Source organism: Streptopelia decaocto, assembly GCF_964273445.1.
Source record: "Streptopelia decaocto genome assembly, chromosome: 3".
NCBI classification, from domain to species: domain Eukaryota; kingdom Metazoa; phylum Chordata; class Aves; order Columbiformes; family Columbidae; genus Streptopelia; species Streptopelia decaocto.
Window position 1 is genome coordinate 53,541,917 of NC_138656.1, and position 24,379 is coordinate 53,566,295.

Genomic DNA, 24,379 nt, shown 5'->3' on the forward strand with positions numbered 1-24,379 from the left:
AAGCTATTAAATGAAAACACATTATCAAGATCAGCATGTATGCACTGCAGGAGCTGCCAAGCTGATGTGTCACTTTGCTAACTTTCTCTTGCTCTTCATCTAGCTGACGATGCCCAGGTTTTCTGGTAAGGCGCAAACTTTTTAAATTTCAGTCCAGCTGGGGAGTTTGCAATTGCCTGAGAAGTATCAGGCCTCAGGCTGGTGGTCCGCACAGCAGCAACTGTCACCATTTTACCTCCTAGAAGTAAGAATCCCTGGGAAGACTGAAACAACTGTAACATAGTGATAGCTCGACTCCTGTGCTACACCTGCTGTCTGCTGCTCCCACTCCAGTGATGCTTGGAGGTGTTTATTCTTGGCTGTCATACATGAAACCCATGAAGGTTGGTTCCACTTGCAGCAGCACAGCAAGAGCGCCTGCTGTCAGGTAAAGCGACTGGAGAGCTGAGCAGCTTCTCACACCACAGCTGTAGTGGCTGGTTTGTGCTCCCTGTGGGATCTCGCTGTTGTCCTGCCCAAAGAACAAAAACAAACCGTGTGCTCGCCTCCTGGCTGCATGCTGGAGTAATGGGTTTCGGTAATAGGAGCACTATGGGCATGGTGAGAAAAGACTACTTTTCCTGCTGCTATGGTAAGATGGTGAAGGAGAATTAGATATTTAATTAAAACCCCAAACAAATTTGAATGATGGTAAATAATACCCCAACCAGATGGGCAGCATGTGGTCTTTTGGGTCATGTGCTGTTTGCCATGCCTGCTGTAGGCTGGGATGGAGGAGAGGGCGTGCTCCCAAGGTAGGAATGGGCAGCATCAGCAGAAGGTCTCCTGGACTCACTGTAATGCTGAAGTACAAACCACCAGGCTTTGCCTAATGTGGCAGGAGGGCTCTGTGCAAGCAGCACTGGTGGCTGGATTCCCTGAGCAGGTGACACAGCCACTGCTGTCCTGCTCAGCTCAAGTACTGCTGAAGAGACAGGTCATGGAGGGAGAGCCCTGTTCTTCTCAGTCTTCCTACAACAAAATGTCTCAACATCTTCCCCCACCATATATGTTCCAGCTTCTTTGAGTGCTGTTTCATAGAGAGGAGAAACGTGCTTCTGTCTGCTCTCACGCTACCTTCTCATAGCCCAAACTTTAGCTGGTAGCTGAAAATAAAGGCAATGCAAGAAATATAAGAATAAAATAGGTTTATTAGAGCTATTTTACATAAAGTAATCAAGACCGAGTAACTTGAAGAGCTATTTGTATACCATGGCAATATTCTCGCTGACTTGAAGTTACCGAAGTACAAAAGACGACGTACAAAAAGATGCATGCCTCATCTGCCTCTGTTTTTATTGGGACCCATGATGAATGTGACATCCTTGGACAGTCAAACAAGATAGACAGCATGGTGTCTGTATATATATATATATAGGTATATATAACATGTACTGTACACATTTTACTGTTAACACATCTGAAGTTCACTCACACATATGAATTACTTGCTCTAATTCTATGAGAATTTTGCTGGGGTGGGGGCAGGTTGCTGAAGCTTTCAAGCTTTGCAGGGAGCTACGGGATAACCAGCACGAATCCTACACTCCAGCATCCCAGGTAAAAGCTGCTGTGTGCTGCTCTCGCACAGCCTGGAGGGTGTCGAGCTGGGCATGGAACAGGCTGAACAAGCCCTGAGCTCTGAGGAGGGACAGCTCTGGGATTGCACACGACTGCTGTCGAGCACTGGTAAGTCCAAACTCATCCGCTGAGGACTTGATTTTTTTCATTTTAGCAGTTAGTAAGCGTGACTCTCTGTTAGCTGCACAGAAGTTTAAACTACAAATGAAAAATAAATACTTTGTTCCTCAAATCCCAAATTTCATTACAAAAGCTGGTGCTTAGTTAGTGATTGCTTTCAATTAACAAAGCAGACAAATTCTTTAATGAAAATACTCCCAGTGCATCAGGTGGAATGCGTCCAGATGAGATGCACCCACGGGTGCTGAGGGAGCTGACTGAGGTCATTGCTGGACCGCTCTCCATCATCTTTGCCAAGTCCTGGGAAATGGGAGAGGTACCTGAGGACTGGAGGAAAGCAAATGTCACTCCAGTCTTCAAAAAGGACAAGAAGGAGGACCTGGGTAACTACAGACCAGTCAGCCTCACCTCTATCCCTGGGAAAGTGATGGAACAACTTATCCTTGGTGCCATCTCAAGGCATATCAAGGATAAGAGGGTCATTAGGGGCAGTCAGCATGGCTTTACCAAGGGGAAGTCGTGCTTGACCAACCTCATTGACTTTTATGAGGACATAACGAGGTGGATAGATGATGGCAAAGCAGTGGATGTGATCTACCTTGATTTCAGTAAGGCATTTGACGCAGTCTCTCACAGTATCCTTGCAGCTAAACTGAGGAAGTGCAGTCTGGATGATCGGGTAGTGAGGTGGACTGCGAACTGGCTGAAGGGAAGAAGCCAGAGAGTTGTGGTCAATGGGGCGGAGTCTAGTTGGAGGCTTGTATCTAGTGGAGTGCCTCAGGGGTCAGTACTGGGGCCTATATTATTCAATGTATTCATCAATGATTTGGACGAGGGAACAGAGTGCACTATCAGCAAGTTTGCTGATGACACCAAGCTGGGAGGAGTGGCTGACACGCCAGAAGGCTGTGCTGCCATCCAGCGAGACCTGGACAGGCTGGAGAGTTGGGCGGGGAAAAATTTAATGAAATATAACAAGGGCAAGTGTAGAGTCTGGCATCTGGGTAGGAACAACCCCAGGTTCCAGTATAGGTTGGGAAATTACATATTAGAGAGCAGCATAGTGGAAAGGGACCTGGGGGTCCTGGTGGGCAGCAGGATGACCATGAGCCAGCACTGTGCCCTTGTGGCCAGGAAGGCCAATGGCATCCTGGGGTGTATTAGAAGGGGGGTGGTTAGTAGGTTGAGAGGGGTTCTCCTTCCCCTCTACTCTGCCCTGGTGAGACCACACCTGGAATATTGTGTCCAGTTCTGGGCCCCTCAGTTCAAGAAGGACACGGAACTGCTAGAGAGAGTCCAGCGTAGGGCAACAAAGATGATTAAGGGAGTGGAGCAACTTCCTTATGAGGAAAGGCTGAGGGAGCTGGGTCTCTTTAGCTTGGAGGAGACTGAGGGGTGAGCTCATTAATATTTATAAATATGTAAAGGATGAGTGTCATGAGGATGGAGCCAGGCTCTTCTCTGTGACAACCAATGATAAGGGGCAATGGGTATAAATTGGAACACAGGAGGTTCCATTTAAATTTGAGAAGAAACTTCTCAGTGAGGGTGACAGACACTGGAACAGGCTGCCCTGGGAGGTTGTGGAGTCTCCTACTCAGGAGACATTCAAAACCCGCCTGGACACATTCCTGTTCCTGCTCCGGCAGGGGCATTGGATTAGATGATCTTTTGAGGTCCCTTCCAATCCGTAACATTCTGTGATTCTGTGAAAGCACACCAATCAGTCAGTCTCTGCTGGGCAGTACAGTAACGTGTTGGCCTGCCGTGTCCCGGTCCCCAGAGCGAGGCACAGCGGTGGGTGGCAGCGCTGAGAAGGGGATGGTGGCACAAGCTCCCCTCCCCGCCTCAGCCAGGGCTGCTGGGCCCTGGCTGATCCCATGCCCAGGCCCTGCGACACACTGGGTCCCAGCTGGGACCCCGACTGCCATGGGGAGGGCAAGGGCATCCCCCATCCAGTTTGCGCTGGCCCCACCTTGCAGCGTCTTCCACACAAGCGCCAACTGGAGTTAGTCTCTGGAGCCTGAATGCTTTGTATGTTCTGAACACAGGCATCTACCCACTTTTTTATTTTATCACCTAGGGGAAGAACAGATTCCTTATATTGTAGGCTTCTTCTACACTTGAAACTTAATTAAAGATTTTGGTCCTTTTATAGAGGCAGAGGTTCATGGACACAGGAGAAATAGGAGAAAATAACTAACCTAAGTCCAAGTTCTAGAGATACATCCCATTGATGAGGTAATCGGACTCTTCAGATGTAATAGGTCGAGCTTTTTTAAGCTTCTGTCTCACTAAACGCAGTCTGCAAGCAACCATGAGCAGCAGTAAAGCAGTGATGGCCAAGCCTAAGGCTAAGGGTAACACAGCACCTACAACAAGGTTAAGAGAAGTTACATTTTATTTAATACAGTCAGAAATCCGTAGAGAAAATCTGAAATATTTCTTAAAAAATACAGCTCGTCTATTACTTTGGTGCTAATATTTGGAGCAACTCATGCTGAGAAACTAAACTGTATGATCGTAGAAGTTAGGAACAGTTCAGAATATGGAAGTACATTATTCAGTTATTGACTGTAGTAGCTGGATCTATAGCACCTGACTGAAAAACTAACATAATTCCAAATAAATTCACATGGTCAATCTTACCTGTTTCTGGGACTGGACGACCACCTCCAAGCTGATCTCTCTTTGGCACAATTATGCCATTCCCATTTTTATCATCTGTTCTTTTCCCTGAGGAACTATTATCTGCACAAAGTCAAGCAAGATAAATGAATATTGCAGTTCAGTGGCTCGGGAAGACTTATCTACAGATACTAGAATTAAACAATGTGAAAGCGCTTACATTTAGAAAACAAACAAAAAAACAGTTCAAGAACTTCTAATTCCTATAGTATAACTTGAATTTTTGAAATAAAGTGAAACTAAATCTAAAATGTAAATTCAATCTTGTATGGCAAACCACAATGCATCTCAACCAAACCCAAATGGATAATTTTCCACTGAAAAAAACATGGATATAAATTCTCTTTTACAAACTTCCATAATGGGGTATAGACCAATCTGAGCTAAAATATTACTAAAGCAGTTATATATAGGTGAAAATAAGGCTATTTCCAGTTATGTTGATCACCACCCTCGGAACTTGCAAAGCGGGAAACGCATAGGTTGGCTACACAAAATAATTTTGCCCGTTACCTGACACATATAGATACAGAACTTATGTATTTGGAAGACATAAAAATACACGGGGAAAGCATTTCAAAGAGGATGACTTGGAGTCACTTCAGCTTTGTGGAGTACAGGGGACATAGCAGAGCATTGCAACCGCACAAGAAGAGACAACACACAGTTTGCTGCTGGGAGTGCAGGCAGCTGCTGTTCTGCTTCACAGGAGCAAAGAGTAACTCAGCTGGGATTCCCTCATCTACCAACACACCCTTGCAAAAATCAGAATTAATCCTATCTTTTTAAATCTAATGACTACGTTTGTTTTTTGCTGATAAACGTTGAAGGGTACTTTGACTGTGCTGTGATATATTTGCTGTCAACCCTCAGAATTGTGACAATGCCAATGGAAACATACTGTGCTACAAGATCTGTAAATTATGAACGTGAAACAGAATTGGAATTACATACAGTGGTGGGTGTTAAGGAAGTGTTTAAGTTAATTAGCTTGGAACGTGCACCACGTGCAGCTCCCACCCACCACAACCAGCTCTGAAGCACTGCAGAATGCAGTGGCAGCAGTAAAGACACAGGACCATTCATTAAAGCTTAAATTATTTCATCGATACTGGCATGAGGTGAGTGCTAATGTCCCCCCCCACTCTAAGGCACAGCACAGGCTCCCAGGCTCTGGCTTTATTGCCCTGCCATTATGGTTAGGGGTGCAGAAACATCTTCACCTGTCAGGAAATGCCTTAGAATTCAGGCTCTTTAAGTTGTTCTGACATGTAAAAGGGACTTAAGGAAATCCTAATCATAAACTGTACTGGCTTTAAGGTCCCTGTACAGTATCAGAGCTGTGCAAAATAATCTGAATGTAACTGAGACCAATACCAGCACCTATTTTCTGCTTCTGTCTTCCCTAAGTGAAATTAAATGAATATTTGTCTTTATTTTGGAAATATCAAAAAGACACTGGCTCTTCTTAGAGCTGCTCTCACCTGTATGACAAGGCTAGATCTGAATGCCTGTTTTATAAATTTGGTTCCCTGCTATTTGAGTAACAGGAATATTTAAGCCAACTGCTTGTAAAGACATCTGGCAAATGTATCTGAATGTGGAGAGAAGTTTAGCAGGAAAATTTTGGAAGGGTAGAAGAATAATAGAATCCTTTGAATAATGCTTGTAGGTTTTTGTTAAGACTTATGGCTGTTTTTACAGGACTGGAGGGGCTCAACATCTTACCTGTTATCAACTACAAAACAGAGATTTCCCCAAACAGCTTTAGGAGCCTGACATAAAGCACATTACGTGCGTTTTGTTTTCACTTTCTTTTCATCTTCTAGTCCATGACTAGGAAATTGCAGTTTATAGCCCTTTCCAGTTAACCTAAATTAGAGATCTAGGCTATAGCTACTGCTGTTGATGCCTCCGCAGCAAAAACATGACTAAGGCTTGGGCACTCAGCCAAACATTGTAATCCCAGCCCTGGACAGCACTGCACAGCAGCTGCTGCGGGCAGCCTGGGGAGAGGCAGGGACCCTGTGCCAGGGGAATGCAAAGCTGTTATGATGATTTATACACTTGAGTTGGCTGTGCTGGGGAGCGCAACTCTTCAGTCTGCTTGCAGATTCAACCCATCTGCATGACTGTGGTTGCTAGACTGGCTACCGCTGCTTAGAAGCCATCCCAGTGCTCACTCCAGTGTGCAACTATTTGCTATATTCATTTACACCGCTATATTTATTTGCTATTTATATTTGCTATATTCATTTGCACTGCAACTATTTTCTATATTAATTTACACATGCAGCAGTGCAAGAACATGCAGCTGTGCTTGAGAGCCTCCTTGGAAAGGGACACCGGTGCACTCTGGGGACAGCCATACAGAAACGCTGTGCTGGCCTTTGGAGGAGCTGCAGTCTGGGTTACATCACTCTGGAGATATGTCTGCAAAGGGAAAGGACTCCTTTACTGACATCAGACACCTCTTCCTGCATCTGCTCTCAACTACAGAAGAAAATGTTTGGCCTTCTAGCCTGGGCAAAAGTAAACCATGAGTCTGTTGCAGAAGACTCCATGCCCCGAGTGCCCGAGGAGGTTATCTCTACCTTGGACATGGTGTTCCCCTGGAGTAACCCTGCTGTAGAGGAATCCCACTGGAAAGGCAGGGGTGCAGAGCAAGGTGCACCCATTGTCAACAATAACTTCTGGGGTTTAGTGGTTTTAATTTTTTTTTCTTCTTTACTGTGAATAGATCCGCTGCTAGGTCAGGTAGAAGTTTTGAACAGTCCTTACCTTGGATTTCCATATTTTTACATTTGCATACTCAAGCATAAATCCTTAAAATGCTTGTACCAAGTCAGAGCTAAACATGAGAGGCTACTGAGTAAAGAAAACAGGATAAGGAAAATTTGGAATGGAGAAACTATTGGAAAAAATGGATTCTGGGACAAATTTACCCTAGTATTACTCTCACAGGCATAAAGCTCATACTCCTGCTGTGAGGAACTATCTCACAGCCCAAAACATTACAGCTTAGCCAGCTCCTTTTAAAATAGAGAAAGGATAAATATGGCTGTCCTTGACAAGGAGGCTCTCAGAGATGAAAGCTTCTTACGGGGAAGTAAGTAGCAGAAGGGACCTGTTTTTATTGGTACTGTAATGACCACTGTACAAAAAAAAAGTAAAAAAGAAAACAAAGCAACTCCCCAGTCCTGCAACTTCTTGTGAAAAACTTCTGTTTTTAAAAAGTCAGCTAAAAGCTCCTGAATCAAGCATCATATCTAGCAGCCACCTAAAATATACCACATGCTGTCTCTGGTAAGTAAATTACCCTTAAAATTAACACCTTATCTTGCTCTGCCTTGCGGGCGCTGGATCTAAGAACATCATGTTTTCCTTCCTGGCTTGTATTTCCATGATGATCTGCAAATGCCAACCAAGAAACAAAACAAATGTAGCACCAAACGGAGCATTCTCAAGTGAAATGCTGGAACCTGTGCTGCTGCTGTAAGGCCATATGCCTTAATATATATCTTAAGCAGACAGCTTTTCACCATGTGGACGTTGAAATAATTAAATCTTGGTTTTGAAATTTATTGATAATAGTATATAAGGAGCCTGGACTCTTGCAAAGTCAACTCTAGGAGAACAAGCAACGTTCTTGTCTTGGTCCAGCAAAGACCTTTACAGGGTGAGTCGGAAGCACACTGAGGCAGGTCCATCCCAGAACAGGATTCTGCCAGTGGAAATGGTGAACTTTTGAGGCTGCTGGCATGAGTTCTGTTCAGTGCTGCTCACCTCTCCTCAAAAATGCGTCTAGCAATTATTGCCCTCCTGAACACTTTTTCAAGTAGCCTTCATTGAGCTGCTTCCATGTTTCTGTGTCTCCCATTTTTGTAGCACCTAATTTTTAGATTTGGCCTGTAATCCCCTTGAGATGGCAGTGATGGAGAGAAATCTAATTAATGGATCTGGGTGGAATTTCAGGAATAGGCTAGACACCTGTCTCCTCAACTCCATAAAGACAGTGGTGCTTGCTAGTGGGGCAGGAGTTGAATCTCTCTGGACCTTCGGGAATCGTCAGTGTACAGCATGTGACTTCTATGGAGTTTAAGTGTCTGCACGAGAAGACAGCAACGCAAGGCAGATTTTGGCAGCTGCCCTTTGGTCTCAGGCACCTAGCACCTCTCCATACCCCATTACATGCATCCTTTTCCGAACTGATCCCTAAGCAGTTTAAAAACTCACTAAGCTGTTTGCTGCTTGGGCTCCTGGATCAGTAAGAATGGGGTCCTTCTACAAGGAAATCCTTAAGTATCATTTAACTGAAATTAAGTTCTGATTGAGCCGTACCAAAAGAGCAATATTAAAACCACAAGAATTAAAACCAGACATGGTGAGCTGGAAATCCTGCCTGTTTAAAAAGATTACAACACCTTCTGGTAGTACACTGATCACTGAAGCCTCATTGCATTTTTTTAGTTTTATAGTAATTTTTTTCTTTTATTGTCTACCGCTGTGCAAAGACTACCCTGAGAGCAAAAACAGTGCAAATAGGTCACTGTGCAATGGGTAAACACAGAAAACTATACAAAAGTGCCATGCTCTTCCAATTATAACCTTCAATTACAGACTGCCAAAGTTGGTGAGCTCCATTCTGGTTTTACTCGTGGATGCACAAGTCAAATAGTTCTTGAGACGTGCTTAGCAGCTGACTTTACACTGGAGCCTACAATGCCCTTTGGCAAGCTCATGTTTGGTTTGGGTGGCCACTTATCAGATGTCACTCAGGACTATGCGAATGAGAAAGTTTGGGGGCAGACTTCAAAATTTTAAGTCATTACTCCCTTTGGGGTCACCACAGATGAAATACAAGCATCTGAAGAAACATCAAAGTACCAGCCAGAGAAGTGCCCTTTACAAGAGTCAGCAGCAGAGGGCACTGAGCACTCCTCTGTTGTAACGAGAAAAAAAAGCTGTTTATAATCGGCTGCATCTTGGGCAGCAAGAATCAGTCTGAACTCTGAAGAAATAAAGGTGGAAGGTCTTGTACTCATTTTAGGTTCTGTGCATGCAGTTTTGCTTTTATTCAGTTTCCATTTCAGATAATTTTAATAAAACAGCAAGAACCTTAAAAGACGTAACAGATTCACTGCAGCTTCTGGAGTTTTACCAAGGCAAGGGCTGGTGACTCTGCCTGTAACATCACTACACACTGGTAACAAGCAACCCCAGGTCCCCAGTACTATTCTGCACAGTGGCTGCAAGCCTGTTGTGAGACAAAGACTTCTCCATAGTGATAAAAGGTTTTTCCTGCCCTGGAGACACACTTCAGGAAAAAGAGTGCCCATAATAATCAAGCTATTACTTTCGGGAAAGGAAAAAAAGAGTCATTGATTAGCACCAAGAGAGATGCAATTGCCCTCACCCAAGCTGTAAAAGGCTTTGTTATGTTCTTCTGAATGTACCCCCCTACAGATTTAAAGAGCCTTATACATCAGCTTACACAGCTGAACCTGTGGCAGAATCTGTATTTACTTCACTACATGTTTTGTTCCTTAAGACTGTATCTTTTCCTAGCACTTCTACATTTTACCTTTCTTGTTGCACCTGGTAAGAACCAAACTTGACTTTATAAAGCAATACATAGTTGTAACTTCATTATTACAAGCTTCTTTTGCATTTTGTACATTTGCAAATTTTTACTCTTAGCCAGGCACCAAAAGACAACTTAATTAAATTTAAGGTGCAAGACATTTCCTTCCTTGAGAAAGATTTATTGAAACCGGTTGGTTTCAATTCTTACCTGGCACAAATCCACTGATTTGTTTCTTTGGTCCCTGAGAAAGCGATTGGTTAGACATGTCTGCATCCACTGAAAGAAGTGGTTGATTTCTGGCAGTGGCTTTCAGGGTGTTTTCTGCAGAGAAGTTTTCATCCATGTTTTCTGTCTGTCCTACGGTCCTTTGCTGGGCAGCACCGAGGGCCGCGTGAGTCACCGTCTTCCGGCCTGGGCTGACTGTGTTAACAGAAACAAAAATCATAATTTTCACATAGAATTGAAGGGAATGGGAGTGTTCTGATGGAAGACCCTGTGATATGGGCCTTGAGGCAGGCTAAACAAGTTCATCAGTTCCAGACACATAATGAAACGTGAGTTCCAGATACACAGCAAATTAGCAATTGCTTACTGTTAGTTCTTAAGCAAGAAGATACATGTGAATGCTAAAGTGAAATCCAGCAACTGAAATATCAATGAAAGAGTGGTCAGCCATCGTGCCAATTCATCAGCTACTGATTTGTGTTCACTTAGCTGAGCATGGGCACATATTGGGGATGACTAATGAAAGTGAACAGAGCAATAGTGAATCAACTGGTTCCCATACATGCTCATGTTTCCAGTGTTTCAGATTCTTTCAAGGTGCATTACTGCACTTTGAAGCACATCTCTGAGACACCCTTTCAGACCAAGACCAGGGTCCTTGTTTCCAGAACCATCACGCAAGTAACAAACAGATCTTTTAAATATTGAAAACTCTAACACAAAATCTGTCATTTGGGCACCTTTAACAGTTTTGATACGCTGTGAAGAAAAGGGATTTAATTCCTGAGCATTTGCTGTATATGGAATTAAACCTTCTCATCTGCTATTTCCAATCAAAGTCTCTATGGTGGGCTCAAGCTGCTCATGGGGAGAGAGGCCACAGAAGTGGCATCATTTCTCCTTAGTTGTTCAGTCTGTGGTTATTTTCACAATCTACTCTGTACTTACAGTTCTGGCAGAAAGTTTCATCTGATCCATCAGGGCACTGTCTCACACCATCGCAAGCAAAGGTGATGTCAATGCAGCAGCCGTCATCGCAGATAAACTGGTAGCGAGAGCAAACCCCGACACAGGCTGTTGAGAAACGGTTCCAAAATTACCAAAAGAGAAATCCGAGCAGTAAATACTGAGTCAATGACGAAAATGTGCAGCACCAAGGAAAAAGCAAAACCACGCTGTGTCAAGAAGGACGAGGAACAAGGCAGAAAGTTGCTGAAGAATGCCTAGCTCAGCTATCTGATGCTATATAGACACAGGAACTAATATAGCTAATAGCTGTTCCTGGAACCCTCATCACTATCCTGGCAATCTCTTTACTACAGGAATACTCAACCTGGAGGCTGTTGCACCTAAAATCTTGTGCAGCACCCCTACAGCACTTTAAACTCTCCTGACCTAAGCTGAAAGGAGATCTTCCCAGACTTAAAAGACCCAGGACAGTCCTGAAAATAAATACATGAAATCTCCATGGCTGTAACTGCATTTCTCCGATACATAATTCCTACTACATACCCATTCTGTATTTCTGACAAGATGTTATTTTACATACACATATATGGACTATATGGGATCTTTTATGGCATGTTTTCTGCAACCTAATTAAAATCCCAAAAGAATGCTTGTCATTTATTTACATGAGCAATGTAAATCCAATACTGCACATGCCAGAACAGGGCTAAGCACAACGTCTCACAGGTGACCTCAATCAGAAAGAACTGATTGCTGTCTGCTTTAATATTTAGATTCCCCTGGAAATGGAGAGTGTGCCTGGACATATCATTTTGCATACTCAAAGCTTTCCTGAAACCCATTCTGACCTTGTAATTATCAAGTGTTTACATCCATGCTATTGACTTTCCAGCAGCGGTGTAGTTCATTGCTTTGTAAAGCACTATCAAATTCAGTGTCTGGTTAATGTTCTAACAGCAAATTGATTTGCATAAGGAAGTCACAGCCTTTGGTTGTTACCCTGCTATGTACTGAAAAAGCTGCACAATGTCAAGGAAAGTCTGTCAGGAACACAGGCACCTATTTAAAATGCCTAAAATCATACTTAGAAAATGCACCTCCCAAATTTCAGCAGTAATAGCACTGGTCTTGCATGCAGCAAGGCACCTTGGGCTGGTTTAAATACTGCAATAGCATTTGAATTGCAAAAGAACTTGGGGTGTTAGAAGAACAAAGGCAGCAAGTCCTCTACATGCTCCACACAAAAGGTACTACAGATGCTCACAGTAACAAATAAATAAATCAGAAAACCTCTCTGGCTGCTTTAGCCGAACTAAATGTTAATGAATACAACTCTATCATCCATTATTGGAATACAGGCATCATTAAACAGACTCATAACTGTTTTCTTGTAATACCAATTTATTGCCACTGGGACCATGCTCTTGTGTAAAGATATTGCACTGGTGCAAAGCTTTTTTTTTTCACTGGTTCAGCTGAACATAGTCGTGATGCTAGTTTAACTTTTACTTTGTGCCAGAGCAGCAGATCTATTTTACCACCTTGCTAGTTACAATATAATTAGAAATTATTACATTAAAGAGTGCAGAATTGACAGCCACTGAAATCTAACTTACTTTCTATGTTTTATGCTTTTTATGTGTTCCTTGAGCTCAGAGTTTTAAAATGATGGGTCAATTCCAGTTTCAGTTTCCCCAGTAACACAGGGATTTGATAACAACCATTACACAAAAAAAGCTGAAATGCATGAAAAAGAAACAAATTTTATACTACAGATGCAGATCAGTATCATTATTAGTTTGTGTGTCACGCCTAGTGTTAAACGCTTTTAACCGGGCCTTCCCTATAGCACAAGCCTTGTCACGCTCCATGCACTGTCTGGCTACACAATGAACTGTTACAATGTGCCTGACACACATGGCAGTATTTAATTTTTCCAACCCTGCATGCTTATTAGAAATACAAGGCTGAACGTTTAAATGCTTGAAAGTATTGCTCTAACAAACATGCGACACTTTATCAGTTTGAAACAGCAAATCAAAACTGAAAGAGATGTCATTATGTAATGAATAAGGGCAAAATAATATACTAAAAATGGAGAATAAGATTTCTGACCCTTGCTCTGAAAATCACACCCCAGGTGTCACTCAGGTAATAGCTCTGGTCATTGTCTTACCTACTGCAGAATGAACCATGGGCAGAACGGTCACGGACACGTTGTCAGAGCTCTGCTGGCCTGCGGTGTCTGTCACAGTTAGCTGGAAAATATACCTGCCTTCCTGGATGTGAGAGAGTTTCAGTGTTCCTGGCTGTGGTACCTGATTAAAGAAACACAGCGAAAAAAAAAAATGGTATAAAGGATCCACCCATAAACTTCTAGGAATAGGGAGCTAACTTCTGTACAACACTTTTCACACAGGTTAAATACTTCCTTCAGTCTAGCCAGCCCAATCAAGCATGTGTATCAAGCCGCAACATTTTGTTCTTTTTTGTTTGCACCCGTTTGTAAAAATAAACATGCTTGACATTTATGTACTGTTTTTCCTGGTACACTCTGTTACCTGGAGCTGTAGATCTTAGCACTGGAGAATAAATGGAACCATAAATTCAACTCAATTTTTAAGTAGTTAGAAATGTAATTTTAGAGGCTAGGCAGTAAAACTTTATGTCCTCTATTGATTCAGACTTTAGACAATATACATATATTGACAGAAGTTACTTTTGCTACTCATTGGTGTATGAAAAGGTGACTGATAGCCTTGCTTTATTAATAAGACTGCCCACCTCTGTCCAGTATGACATTTAATGTAGTCACTTGCAACTTCTATAAATTGCCACACTGAATTTTTCTATGCCTCACACTGAATTTCCATGCCTTGCTCTGAACTGTAAGTTCATCTATACTGAGTAACCTAAACATTAAGTTTCAGAAAGTCATATGAGAGACATAAACAATTTAAAATGGATTAGATCATTAAAAAATAGCAAATTTAAAACAGGTTCCAAACTGGTATTGCTAGTACAGTGGCCATTTAGAAATAAGTTTATATGAAATGACTATGGTATTTGTATCAAATGCTGAACTTTTTCTAGCCTTGTGACATCCTAGTCACAAATAACTTCAGCTGTCTGAGAATTCACTTACACACACTTCAGCAACTAAAAAGAAGCTCTACAGGTGTATTTGATATGTAGCATGTTTTTACAAACGAAGCATACAGGGTTATCTTGATAAATAACTGAAAGGTACATGAAAAGCCTCTGTGACTATCTTTAATATTAAAACAAAAATTCATAAAGGCCTTTAGTTTTGCATATTCATATTTGGTTTTCATGCCTAAAAGAGAACAGGAATTTTCAATAGATATAATAATAGAGCCCCAGACCTAGCTTCATAGCAGGATGTACCGATAAATTCATTTTTCTCATCTGATAAGTGAATTTCCTAACTGAAATTTCTTTCCTTTTCTATTTATCAAAAGGCATTCAGTTACCTGACCTTGCTGTTGATCACATCCTGATGGAGTATAAGACATCTTAGAATTTTATTCTTTATTGAATTAGAGAAATAAATAATGCTCTAAAAACCACCTGCTGCTGTTCAACGTGACTGCAGGGAGAGAAAATACGGTGTTTAAAACTCATGAGCTGTGAGGTCTAACTCTCAGTGCAGACCCAAAGAAACACCTCTGAAAGAAACACCTCTGACCTCTGAATGGAGCCACTCCTCCTGGAGACATCGGTGCTTTCCCTTTTGTCTCTGTCCTGACTTGAAGAATGTCCAACTGTACCTGCTTTCTTACAAACTTTGGCTCAAACTAGACAGTAAATTTCCAGATAATTTGCATTTTAAAAGCCCCAGAATTTCCCACAGGTGTCACAGAGCTGCACAGCTACAGCGTGTGGGTAGCAATCCAAGAAGCAAATTATCCAAGAAGAAATAGCCACAATTGGAAAGAAATTTCCACTGGCTTCCTTCTACAATACAATAAGATCTCTTTATAGCAGTTCTTCCCCCTCCTGCACATTCTATTTATTCTTCGGTACGTAAGTGCAGTGCAACAGCTGCCTTTTATCTTATTTAAACACAGCCCCATTCTCCCTTGTAGCTATGGATTCATAGATAAGTTTTCTAAGAATAGATGACATGAAATCCAGTAACTTCAGGATAGCAACTAAAGGACTAAAGATAGCAAACAACGATTGTACGAATAATCACAATTATTAATTCAACTTCAAAAATTACATGATCATGGATAATCATCACAGAACATATCTGTGGGAGAAAACCCTGCCCATTTGAACACAATGGAAAAGTAGCTATCTAAAGATAAACCTGTGTCAAGATTGTTTTCATTTATCAAATATGAAGAAACCACCAAGATTCATGTTAATTTTGCAGATTTAAATAAATAAGACTGGTCTCTGTTTGACAGAGTGACTGAGTAAAAGTAAAAACACAAACTTTAAAATTTTAAATTAACTTCTGATTTTCTGTTACTCTATATTACTACATCACAGACAAATTCAAATGACATTTCATCTATTTACTGAAAATAATGCTGCAAAGAGTCAAGGTAATAACTCTTGATAATAAAATGTTTGTTTTATCCAGATAATATCTAGCAACTACTCTTAAAGCTTCATTCAGGCATTTTCTGTGTATTATACTGTTTGCACTCCTTATGAAAGCCTTTTGACTTTTTAATTTTCAAGTCAACAAAATAATAAATGAAGATACAATGACAGTGGTCTTTGACATAGTTTAAAACTGCAATACAGCCTCAAGTAACTCAGAACAGGCTGACCCTTCCACAGATGTGGATCTTGCAGCAGAACATAAAATTTGCAAAAGTACGTAGCACTGGCTTAACTAATACTTTTGAATGCCCCTGCTGTGTTTTCTGCAGAGTATGGTTATAAAAAATTACTTGTGGACAAATTTCAGTAACTATTCACCAGACAAACCCAACTGTCTTCTTAGGGTTCATCCAGTAGCATGTTTCCTAGCCACGGTATTGTGATTTTCAATTACTTACACGTTACCTACACTGCCCTCCAGGAGACAAAGGAATAACCAATTGCTCTGTTGAGTTTTGCATGGATGACAATTTTAGGTTTCAATCCATTTGGCTAACTCTTTGTGTTAGGCAAAACTCTGGTTTGCTCCATCATTACAAACCCCGAGTAAGTTCACTGATACTGGTAGTTTGTCCATCTCGTCTTTGATGTTACTGGGCTCAGCAGACACAAGCAGCAACTGTCAGGTATTGCTCATGGTGGCACCGGCACACATGGTGTCTTGGGTTTTGCACTGTTCCCGCTGCTCATCCTGTCCTGTTTAAGCTCTTCCTATCCATCAACAGCATCTCAGCAACAGCAAGGTCTGTGGTCCACCCATTCTCCCCTCTACCTGTCCCTCCTGCTTTAGGTGGAGTCCCTGCTGAGCCCTGAATATTGTGGGCTATGAACAGACTGTGAGTAGATTCTATGGGTTTGAGACATTTTTCCTTCCTTTCCCTGCTGCTTCCAGAGCATTCACAAAGAATGGTAAGATGGAGAATCCCTCTCTTGACAGTTAGTTGAAACCAAGTTGCACAGATTCACAGAAATTGTACAGATTAAATAAAAGAGTATATGAAAATATCTCATAAGCTCTACATCACAAATTTCTTTGCAGCTTCTCCATAAGCATTGACAGAAGACTGTTGGTGAAAATATCTTATTGTTTTTAGCAGCAGAACTACTAAGGTGTCTTTAACCTGGATCGCAGAAGCCAAAAACCAAGTGCCATGAGCACAAAGAACGGCAAAAGAGAGCAGAGCTGAAATACAGTAGAGGATTTGTGTTTATGTGTTTGCTACTGGCTGTCTCATGCCACCTGGGATACAGATGAACTGTATAAAACACTAGAAATAATCACTGGAACAACCTCCCCAGTGACACGGTATGTTCCCCGTCACCAGAGGTTTTCAAAATGTGACTGGACAGGGCACTAGATAATCTCACCTAGGCCCCCTGACACACAAAAGGTTGGGCCAGATGATCTTTCGAGACCCCTTCCAACCTGGGCTGCTCTAAGGTTCTATGAAATAAATGCTCAGGCTGTACAGTCATCCTAATTTTGGCACCTGGTAGCCGCATCCATTTGAATACATTTAATATTCTTAGCTCTATATTTAAAACTGTGCTCTCATGAACATGAGAATCTGCGAGTGACCGGCTAAGTGTAAGGTTGCATGTGTACCTTCATTTCCACCGCCGAGTCACCTTGCAGCAGCGTCCACTCGTACTGCACGATGCCGTGGTCATCTGAGCTTTCTCGGCCGTCCAAAAGCACCCAGTCCACAGGTGACTGCAGCACAATATCTTGTCCTGCCTTGCACTGTGGAAGTTTGTCAAATTCTTCTTCTTCTCCAAAAAAAAAAGAGAAACTTAGTTATTTATCAGGGGAAGCTGAGTGATTATTTATATAAAACATATTCTTTCTTGGTTAAGGCATTGTTCCAGTGCTGTGCACCTTCCTGAAAGACAGGACATGTTCATCTGTGCACATTTTGTTACTCAAAGTAGTACCTACTTAAATTTTAGTTACCTGTTCCATATTGAGGGACTTCTTCAGCAAGTAACAGCTACATTAGAAATACATGGCATAGAAAATCTCTCTATGTACATGGATGTTTCTCTAATACAACAGAATTGTTAGCAGCAGTGTGTTTTTTTAATCTGAAATAAGGAAAATGGATTTAAATATGAATTGCGTACATATTCAGATGGCAGTTACTGCACACCTTTTATAGGCCTCTGCATAACTTCATAGTCTTTTAAGTCTCTTTTTATAGTACATCATTACAGGAGTGAAATATTTAACATGAGCTGGCATCCTGGTGAAGCACTGCACAATAATATAATGATTGAAAATAATCAGAAATGACCGCTGATTTTAAGTGTCTAATTTAAGACATTCAAAGCTTGATTTTCAGACTATCTAGGATTTGTAGCATTTTGCTATATTCAAAGCACAATCCCTTTTTATAAAATTGTGAGTACTAAGTACCTTTGCCAATCTGGCCACAAGTTTTTCAGGCTAGACTAACAAAACCCATGGTGTGTTCAGTGACATGGCCTGAGAGAAGCGGCTTAAATCATTTGCTCTGCAACCTTCAGGCAGCGCAGGGAAGAGAGATGGGTAAAATCTGGCTCCCCAAGTCAGCATTTGACAACTTCAGACAGAAGATCGTACCTTTCCACAGTTCCCTGCCTGAGTTTAACTCCTTCTCTGGGCATGGGATGTTCCCGGCACCCTGAAGTGCCAGGGTGCTTTCTGCTCTTGAGCCTGCACAGGTGCAATACCCTGTGAAGGATATTAATGTCAAGCTCAGAAAAGCATCTACTGAACACAAGGCAGAGCTGTGCAAGTAAAGAAAAGGTGCTTCCTCATCAGGGTAGGTTTTCTCCCCTGCACGTCCTCCTCTCCAGTTTCAAGAACTTGCTCAAAGGTACGGAGCTCATCAGAACAGTGGGACAAATCACCAAACTTTTTCTTTCTTGTTTTTCTCAGAAGTACGCCAGGCATAGTAAATTTCAAGGCAAATGCCTTAAGTTAAGAAAACTTACAAGTAGCCAAAAACTGGCTCTAATAATAGAAAATATGAAACAATTCTTGCTCATCCACCTAGCACAAGAAGCTTTGCCTGATTTGTACACACTCGGTTCTCAAAACCAACTATGTTTAAAAAGCATCACTTAGGTGCAAAAACCATACTCATTGTTAATAAACACCATCATTATGGTGGCAGGGCAACTTTATTTGGTATATATGAATTACATGAAGTCTTCACATGATAATTTTCTTTACTGATCACTGTCAAAAGAGACTGACCTGGGTCTGAAACAGCACAGTTCATTCTTCCACTTGTACCCAGGAGAGAGTTTTCATGTCATCTGTCTGGCTTACATCACTAAATCAATGTCCTGCAGATGCAGAGCAAAGCCCCATTTCCCCTGGGCCCTCAATAAGGGCTTAAATAAGGGTATTCTGATTTTATACTCCAGCAGCCTGAGTTGCAATGGCAGGACCATTTCATGCTGAGGCAGGTCAGAGAAATTCATGCCAGCTCTTTGCTAAAGATGAGTTTGTGATCACATTCAGGCCTCTGGTCCCAAAGGATAGGGGCACCATGCTTGTGCTTCTAATCCACCAGAACCAGAAGATCTTCAGAAAGATAAATGGCAAATCAGCCTGTCTTTTGCTCTAGTAAAGAAAAAACTGGCCTGAGAAAGACATCTGGAATGGGAGGAGACTGCCTATTGAGCCGAAGACTTTTTCCACAGTGAAATTTTAAGCAATTGAATACATTATCTTTAGCGAGCGAAACACCTCCAAATCTGGGGAATACATGTTTTTTAAAAAAGCAAGGAGGCATACTCAGGAGCCACTTACAGCCACCCCTCACAGGACCAAAGGACTAACAGCCAAGTTAGCAGAAAAATCATGCTCAGAAAGCATATTTTAACTTCTTTTTCTAACTTTTATTTAGGTTGAACATAAAAAAGCAATATGAAGCTGATACCACAGAGCAATGCTCTGAGATGCAGGAACTGGCTACTTTCTAGAAGAGGGGCTGCAACTTTATGAGCATCACTTTTTTCTTAGAGGTGGAATACAACAGGCTTAATTTATTCTGCTTTCTCCATCCTTTATACAGACTGACTGCCAATAATGAAGCTGCCAGCTAGTTTTCTGAATGAAGGCTTTGTTATAAAAGGTTCTTTCACTGCTGATCCCTGAACGTCATTGATGCTAGTTTACCTTCATGTTGAACCCTCTCATTGCTCACCACTACTGAGTAGTGGTGTCAGACATTTCTGGTGAGTCACTCAAGTCCTCTTTCTGCATCAAAAAATCAAAAATTTGCCCAAAAAAGGCAAAATCAATTGCCTCGTCTTTCAATATTGGCATACAGGGTTGCATTGTTAACTCAACACTAATTGCCTGCAAGTGCAAAGTAAATCCACAGCCAAACCAGAACAAATGGGGTGTAAAGCGAAGCACTCAGATTTACACTGAAATGTTCAGTCTCAAAAATTCATCCAACCACTGATTGTCCTGGAAGTACACAGAGATACGCTTGATCTGAAGAATACAACCCTGTCATTAATTGCTCCTGGAATTAAATAAGCTATTGGTTTTGGTTTAGTGAAGATCCTTAACATAAATGAAACCACAACACCCCAGACATCACTGTATTGTAATGCTTAGAAATATTTTTGAATTATGACGACACCATGTTTATGCATAAGTGTTGGCTTGGGATTATTGAAAACAGTGGAAGACTTAACACCACAGTACTCTGAAAAAAAGAAAAAAAAGGAAAAGAAAAAAAGAACAGGTAAAATGTGATCCCCCCATAAAAGAAAATCTTGAATAGCTCTTTCTTAAATTTCCTAAATTCAGTCATGGGGTGACATAAGTGAAAAGAGATGTAACTTAACTGTTGTGTGATGATGCACTGTTGTCCAGACTAATTTTTCCACGTAATTCAAAAATGCAGTGGTAACATCAGACAGCAAAACAATTCAGTCTTACTTTTCTCTCTCCTGGTCTATGTCATGGCTGACAGATGTTTGAATAAAAGTTCATTCTCCTTTGTGACTCTGGTTCAGCTCCACTGTAATTGCATTAGGAAGTCATAATCCTGTTTCTGATAGCACACAGACTTTTAAATAAACCCAACAGAACACAGAGCAATTTGCAAATTAGGAACTGAAATTGCCTTGCAAGGCAAGTGCTGATAAAAGCTGCCAAAAAGGCAAGCCATTCAATAATTCCAAAATTGAAGAATGCAAGGAATTCAAGAAATTCAAGATTCCTAATAGGTAATCATTTGAACAACATGATTATTTGTAACATGCCACACATTACTGCATTAGTGTCAGGTTTTAACAGTATTAAGGCAGTTCAAATTTATGAAAGATACTTTCAAACGTTTTCAAAGAAGCCTAGTTCTCTGTGACTTAGATGCAAAACCTAGTCTTAAGCCTTTGCAAGTGCATACAGGGTTATAAAACTTAATTACCCGGAATTACTGTGGATCTAATACTTCTCCTATTGAAAATGTCAAAACGATACCACAGGTTTTTCTGGTATCATAGGATCATTTTTACAAGTTCCTCCCTATAGGTCTCTAGTTTACCTGCCTATGCATTTTACAAAAAATATTTCAGCATTGTAACTCCTGTAAAAACTGAGCCCCTGTTCCTGCTTCTCTCCAGGGGATTCCCATTGGCATTCTCATAAAACACACAGGACTGGATGATCAAGAAGTAGTAGCAGGTGCCACCTGGACACACTGCTTTCATTTACACCACCACTAGTTTTTCTTCATGTTGCATGCAGTGACTACTTTAATTTGAGATATATCTCTGAAGAAGATGAAGAAGAGGACACTTAAGAAAGTATTGCCAACAGAAGGTAATGAAATTAAGACAAAGTGAATTAAGATGCAACCGTTCCACAACAGGAGGCGGGCAAGTGTGAGTAAGTTCTTTGGATCAGACACTAGGAAACAGACTCCAAATTTAGAAATCAAGATTTGTTTTCATCTACAGCTGCTTGCTCTGGATTGTGTTATTCTTAAACACGCTTCAGAGCTGAACAAACTGGTGCTTTTGATGTGGCCCAGACTCCAGAGGTGGTTACATGGAGACTCCATGCTGCTTCTGGACTACCAGTGAAGTATCCTTCTCTTCTTCAGTCTAACTCTCAAGTTCTCAAGCAGGAAAAATTCTAAATTAAGTGAACGCGAAACTCGTTTAGGTGATGACATTTGGACAGCACCACCAAGAAGAAGGGTATGTGCCTGCTCTCAAGCCACTGCACCAGTCCCGGCGTCGCTGTCACCACTGGTTCACACTTTCCAGGGCCCGCAGTTCCCTGAGGAACCTGATCCGTGCAGCCGGGACCGCTGTGGTGCCCCCGGGGGTGTGGGGCCCGTGGACATGCTCACCCCACGGCCGGCTCGCAGCTACGGCCCTGCTGTCGCGGCCGCGCACAGGGTTTCTGCAGAGGGGTTTGGGACGGGTTTTTCCAAACCCGCAGTCCCCGCACCCCCGGGCATGGCTGGGCCGCCTCTCCCGGCTCAGGGGGTCCCTCTGCAAGGCCCGGCGCTCCTCGTCCCCCCCTCACGACAGGGGCTCCGGTTCCCGGCGCCGGAGAGCCGCAGGGACGGTTCCCCTCCTCGGCAGCTCCCAAGGCGCGGCAGATGGCGGCGGCGCCGCTGCGAGCGGACCCGGCCGCCGGCCCTGCCCGCCCCCGCGCCGGGACCCGCTGCCGCCATTTCCCTCCCGCTGTGGGGCCGCCGCTCCCCGGGCACGACGCGGCCCCGTCCTCCCCGCGCGAAGCCATCTTGGGCCGGGCCCCGCGCCCCGACGCCCGCGGTGGCACTTACCCGGCGGCGGGGCGAGGCCGGCGGGCCGGCGGCTGTAGGTGCTGTAGCCGCGGTGCGGGGCGAAGCGGCAGACGGGGCGGCCGCGGTGCGTGCAGTTGAAGAGGTAGCAGCCCAGCTCCGCCGCCGCCGGCCCCCGCGGCCGGGCGGGCTCCTGCACCACGGCCAGCGTGCAGCGCGGCTCGGCGCAGCAGGCGTCCAGGCACTGCCGCCAGCCCGCCACGGCGCCGGGGGCCCGCAGGAATGTGGCGCCGGCCGCGATGGAGTCCTTGGTGCGGATGATGGAGTCGGGCCTGGCGGAGAAGCTGGTGCTGCCGCCGCACCGCTCCCCGCCGCCGTCCGCCGCCGGCGGTCCCGGCTCCTCCTGCTGCAGCTGCCGGCGAAACTCCTCCAGCAGCGACTCCACGCCCGAGATCTGCGAGCGCAGGTCGGCCAGCGGCGCCGCGCACTGCCCGCCGGGCAGCACGGCCCGCCCGCCCAGTGCCGCCAGCAGCACCAGCACCAGCGCCGCCATGGCCCCAGGCGGCGGCGGCGGGGGCGCGCAGGCGGGAGCGGCGGGAGCGGCTCCCCCCGCCGGCACCCGCGAGCGCGGCGCGGGGAGGCGCAGCCCCGCCCGGCTGCACGAGGCGCTCAGCACCCGCCGCCCTGAACAGCTCCGCTGGGCGGGGCCGCTCTGGCCACGCCCCTCTCTGGTCACGCCCCTCCCGGCCACGCCCCTCTCTGACCACGCCCCCCCCCCCCGCGGGCCGCCCCGCCCGTCCCCGGGCCCCCTGGCAACGGTGGGCAGGGGGCGGCCCTCGCTCCTTATCATTATGGCGGGGTATTTCGACTACCCTTCCTGTTTTTTGGGTTGGTTTAGGCCATGTTCCTAGCATATCTCAGAATTGCTTCTAAGACAAATCTGGTTTAATATTCGGCCATCATGGGTCTTTAGGTGTTGCCCAGGATACACACATGCAACTTAGGTTCTGATTGTGATTCTTCTTCCTTCTCCCTCAAATCACTATAGTTCAGTGATTCCTTGAAGCAAGTTGGCCCATCAGCAGCGCAGCTCGTGAAGATTGCTTTTCTCTGGCTATATGGTCTGTTGGTTCTCTAAATTTCTAGAAATTATATTTTTTTGAGACTTTCTTATCAAATTTAGATGAAACCAGTCTATGCATTCAAAGGTTATAGGAAAAGTGGGCAGCCAGCCAGCCAGAAAGATGAGATAATCTTCATTTACTTTGAAAATAAGGCTAAAATGCCATGATTTTATTTTTTAGGAATTTCTTTTAGAGGTGCTCAATCATAGCAGAGGTACTGACTGTGAAGTGCTGATTTGCCAGCAGTGACACTGGTTTGCTACTGCTCTGCCACTGTACCTGCTGATACTACCTGTTCTGCTAGAATGCGTCCCATAAGTAAAACATACCATCACTGTGATGGCTGAAGTTGGCAGAGGGAGCAAATGCACCAGGTCACGACTTCCTCACAGGCATGAAAGTCTTGGGACTCCTCTGCTTGAGCAGGAGCTCCCAGTTCTGGATCAGCAGACAGTCAGTGTTGATTAGCAGGACCTCATTTACAGGGCATAGAGGGTTGCTCATGCCACCACCCTCAGTGTACCCAGTTCTACCAGAAAGGTGACTCCTGGATGTCAGCGGTGGTCATGGCACCTCTGGAGAGGCAGGTGGCTTTTTGCAGAAACCATAGAGTCATAAAATCATAGAATATCCTGAGT

At 43.6% G+C, this 24,379-nt stretch overlaps 1 protein-coding gene across 2 annotated transcripts; it reads right to left on the reverse strand.

The window, feature by feature from the left end:
• Positions 1 to 1,172: 1,172 nt before the first annotated feature.
• LRP11 (LDL receptor related protein 11) lies at positions 1,173 to 23,232 on the reverse strand. Of its 2 annotated transcripts, none has more exons than XM_082047884.1 (8): positions 22,660 to 23,232; positions 17,457 to 17,623; positions 13,386 to 13,527; positions 11,189 to 11,314; positions 10,223 to 10,435; positions 4,390 to 4,491; positions 3,945 to 4,112; positions 1,173 to 2,443 (listed from the first exon to the last, which is right to left on the reverse strand). In XM_082047884.1, the coding sequence occupies exons 1-7, from the start codon at positions 23,168 to 23,170 to the stop codon at positions 3,958 to 3,960; spliced, it is 1,416 nt and encodes a 471-aa protein (XP_081904010.1). In that variant the 5' UTR covers positions 23,171 to 23,232; the 3' UTR covers positions 1,173 to 2,443; positions 3,945 to 3,957. The 2 variants fall into 2 exon arrangements, with proteins under 2 accessions (XP_081904010.1, XP_081904011.1); XM_082047885.1 differs by having other exon boundaries at positions 17,457 to 17,620; positions 22,660 to 23,230.
• Positions 23,233 to 24,379: the final 1,147 nt, after the last annotated feature.

Bases quoted from the DNA above. Each gene is read 5' to 3' on its own strand.
- LRP11 (XM_082047884.1), bottom strand. From the start codon at position 23,170: ATGGCGGCGCTGGTGCTGGTGCTGCTGGCGGCACTGGGCGGGCGGGCC. The intron at 17,624-22,659 runs GTAAGTGCCACC...TTTTTTTTGGAG, and splicing joins CGGCCTCGCCCCGCCGCCGG to AAGAAGAAGAATTTGACAAA. The intron at 4,113-4,389 runs GTAAGATTGACC...ACCTTGTTGTAG, and splicing joins TCGTCCAGTCCCAGAAACAG to GTGCTGTGTTACCCTTAGCC.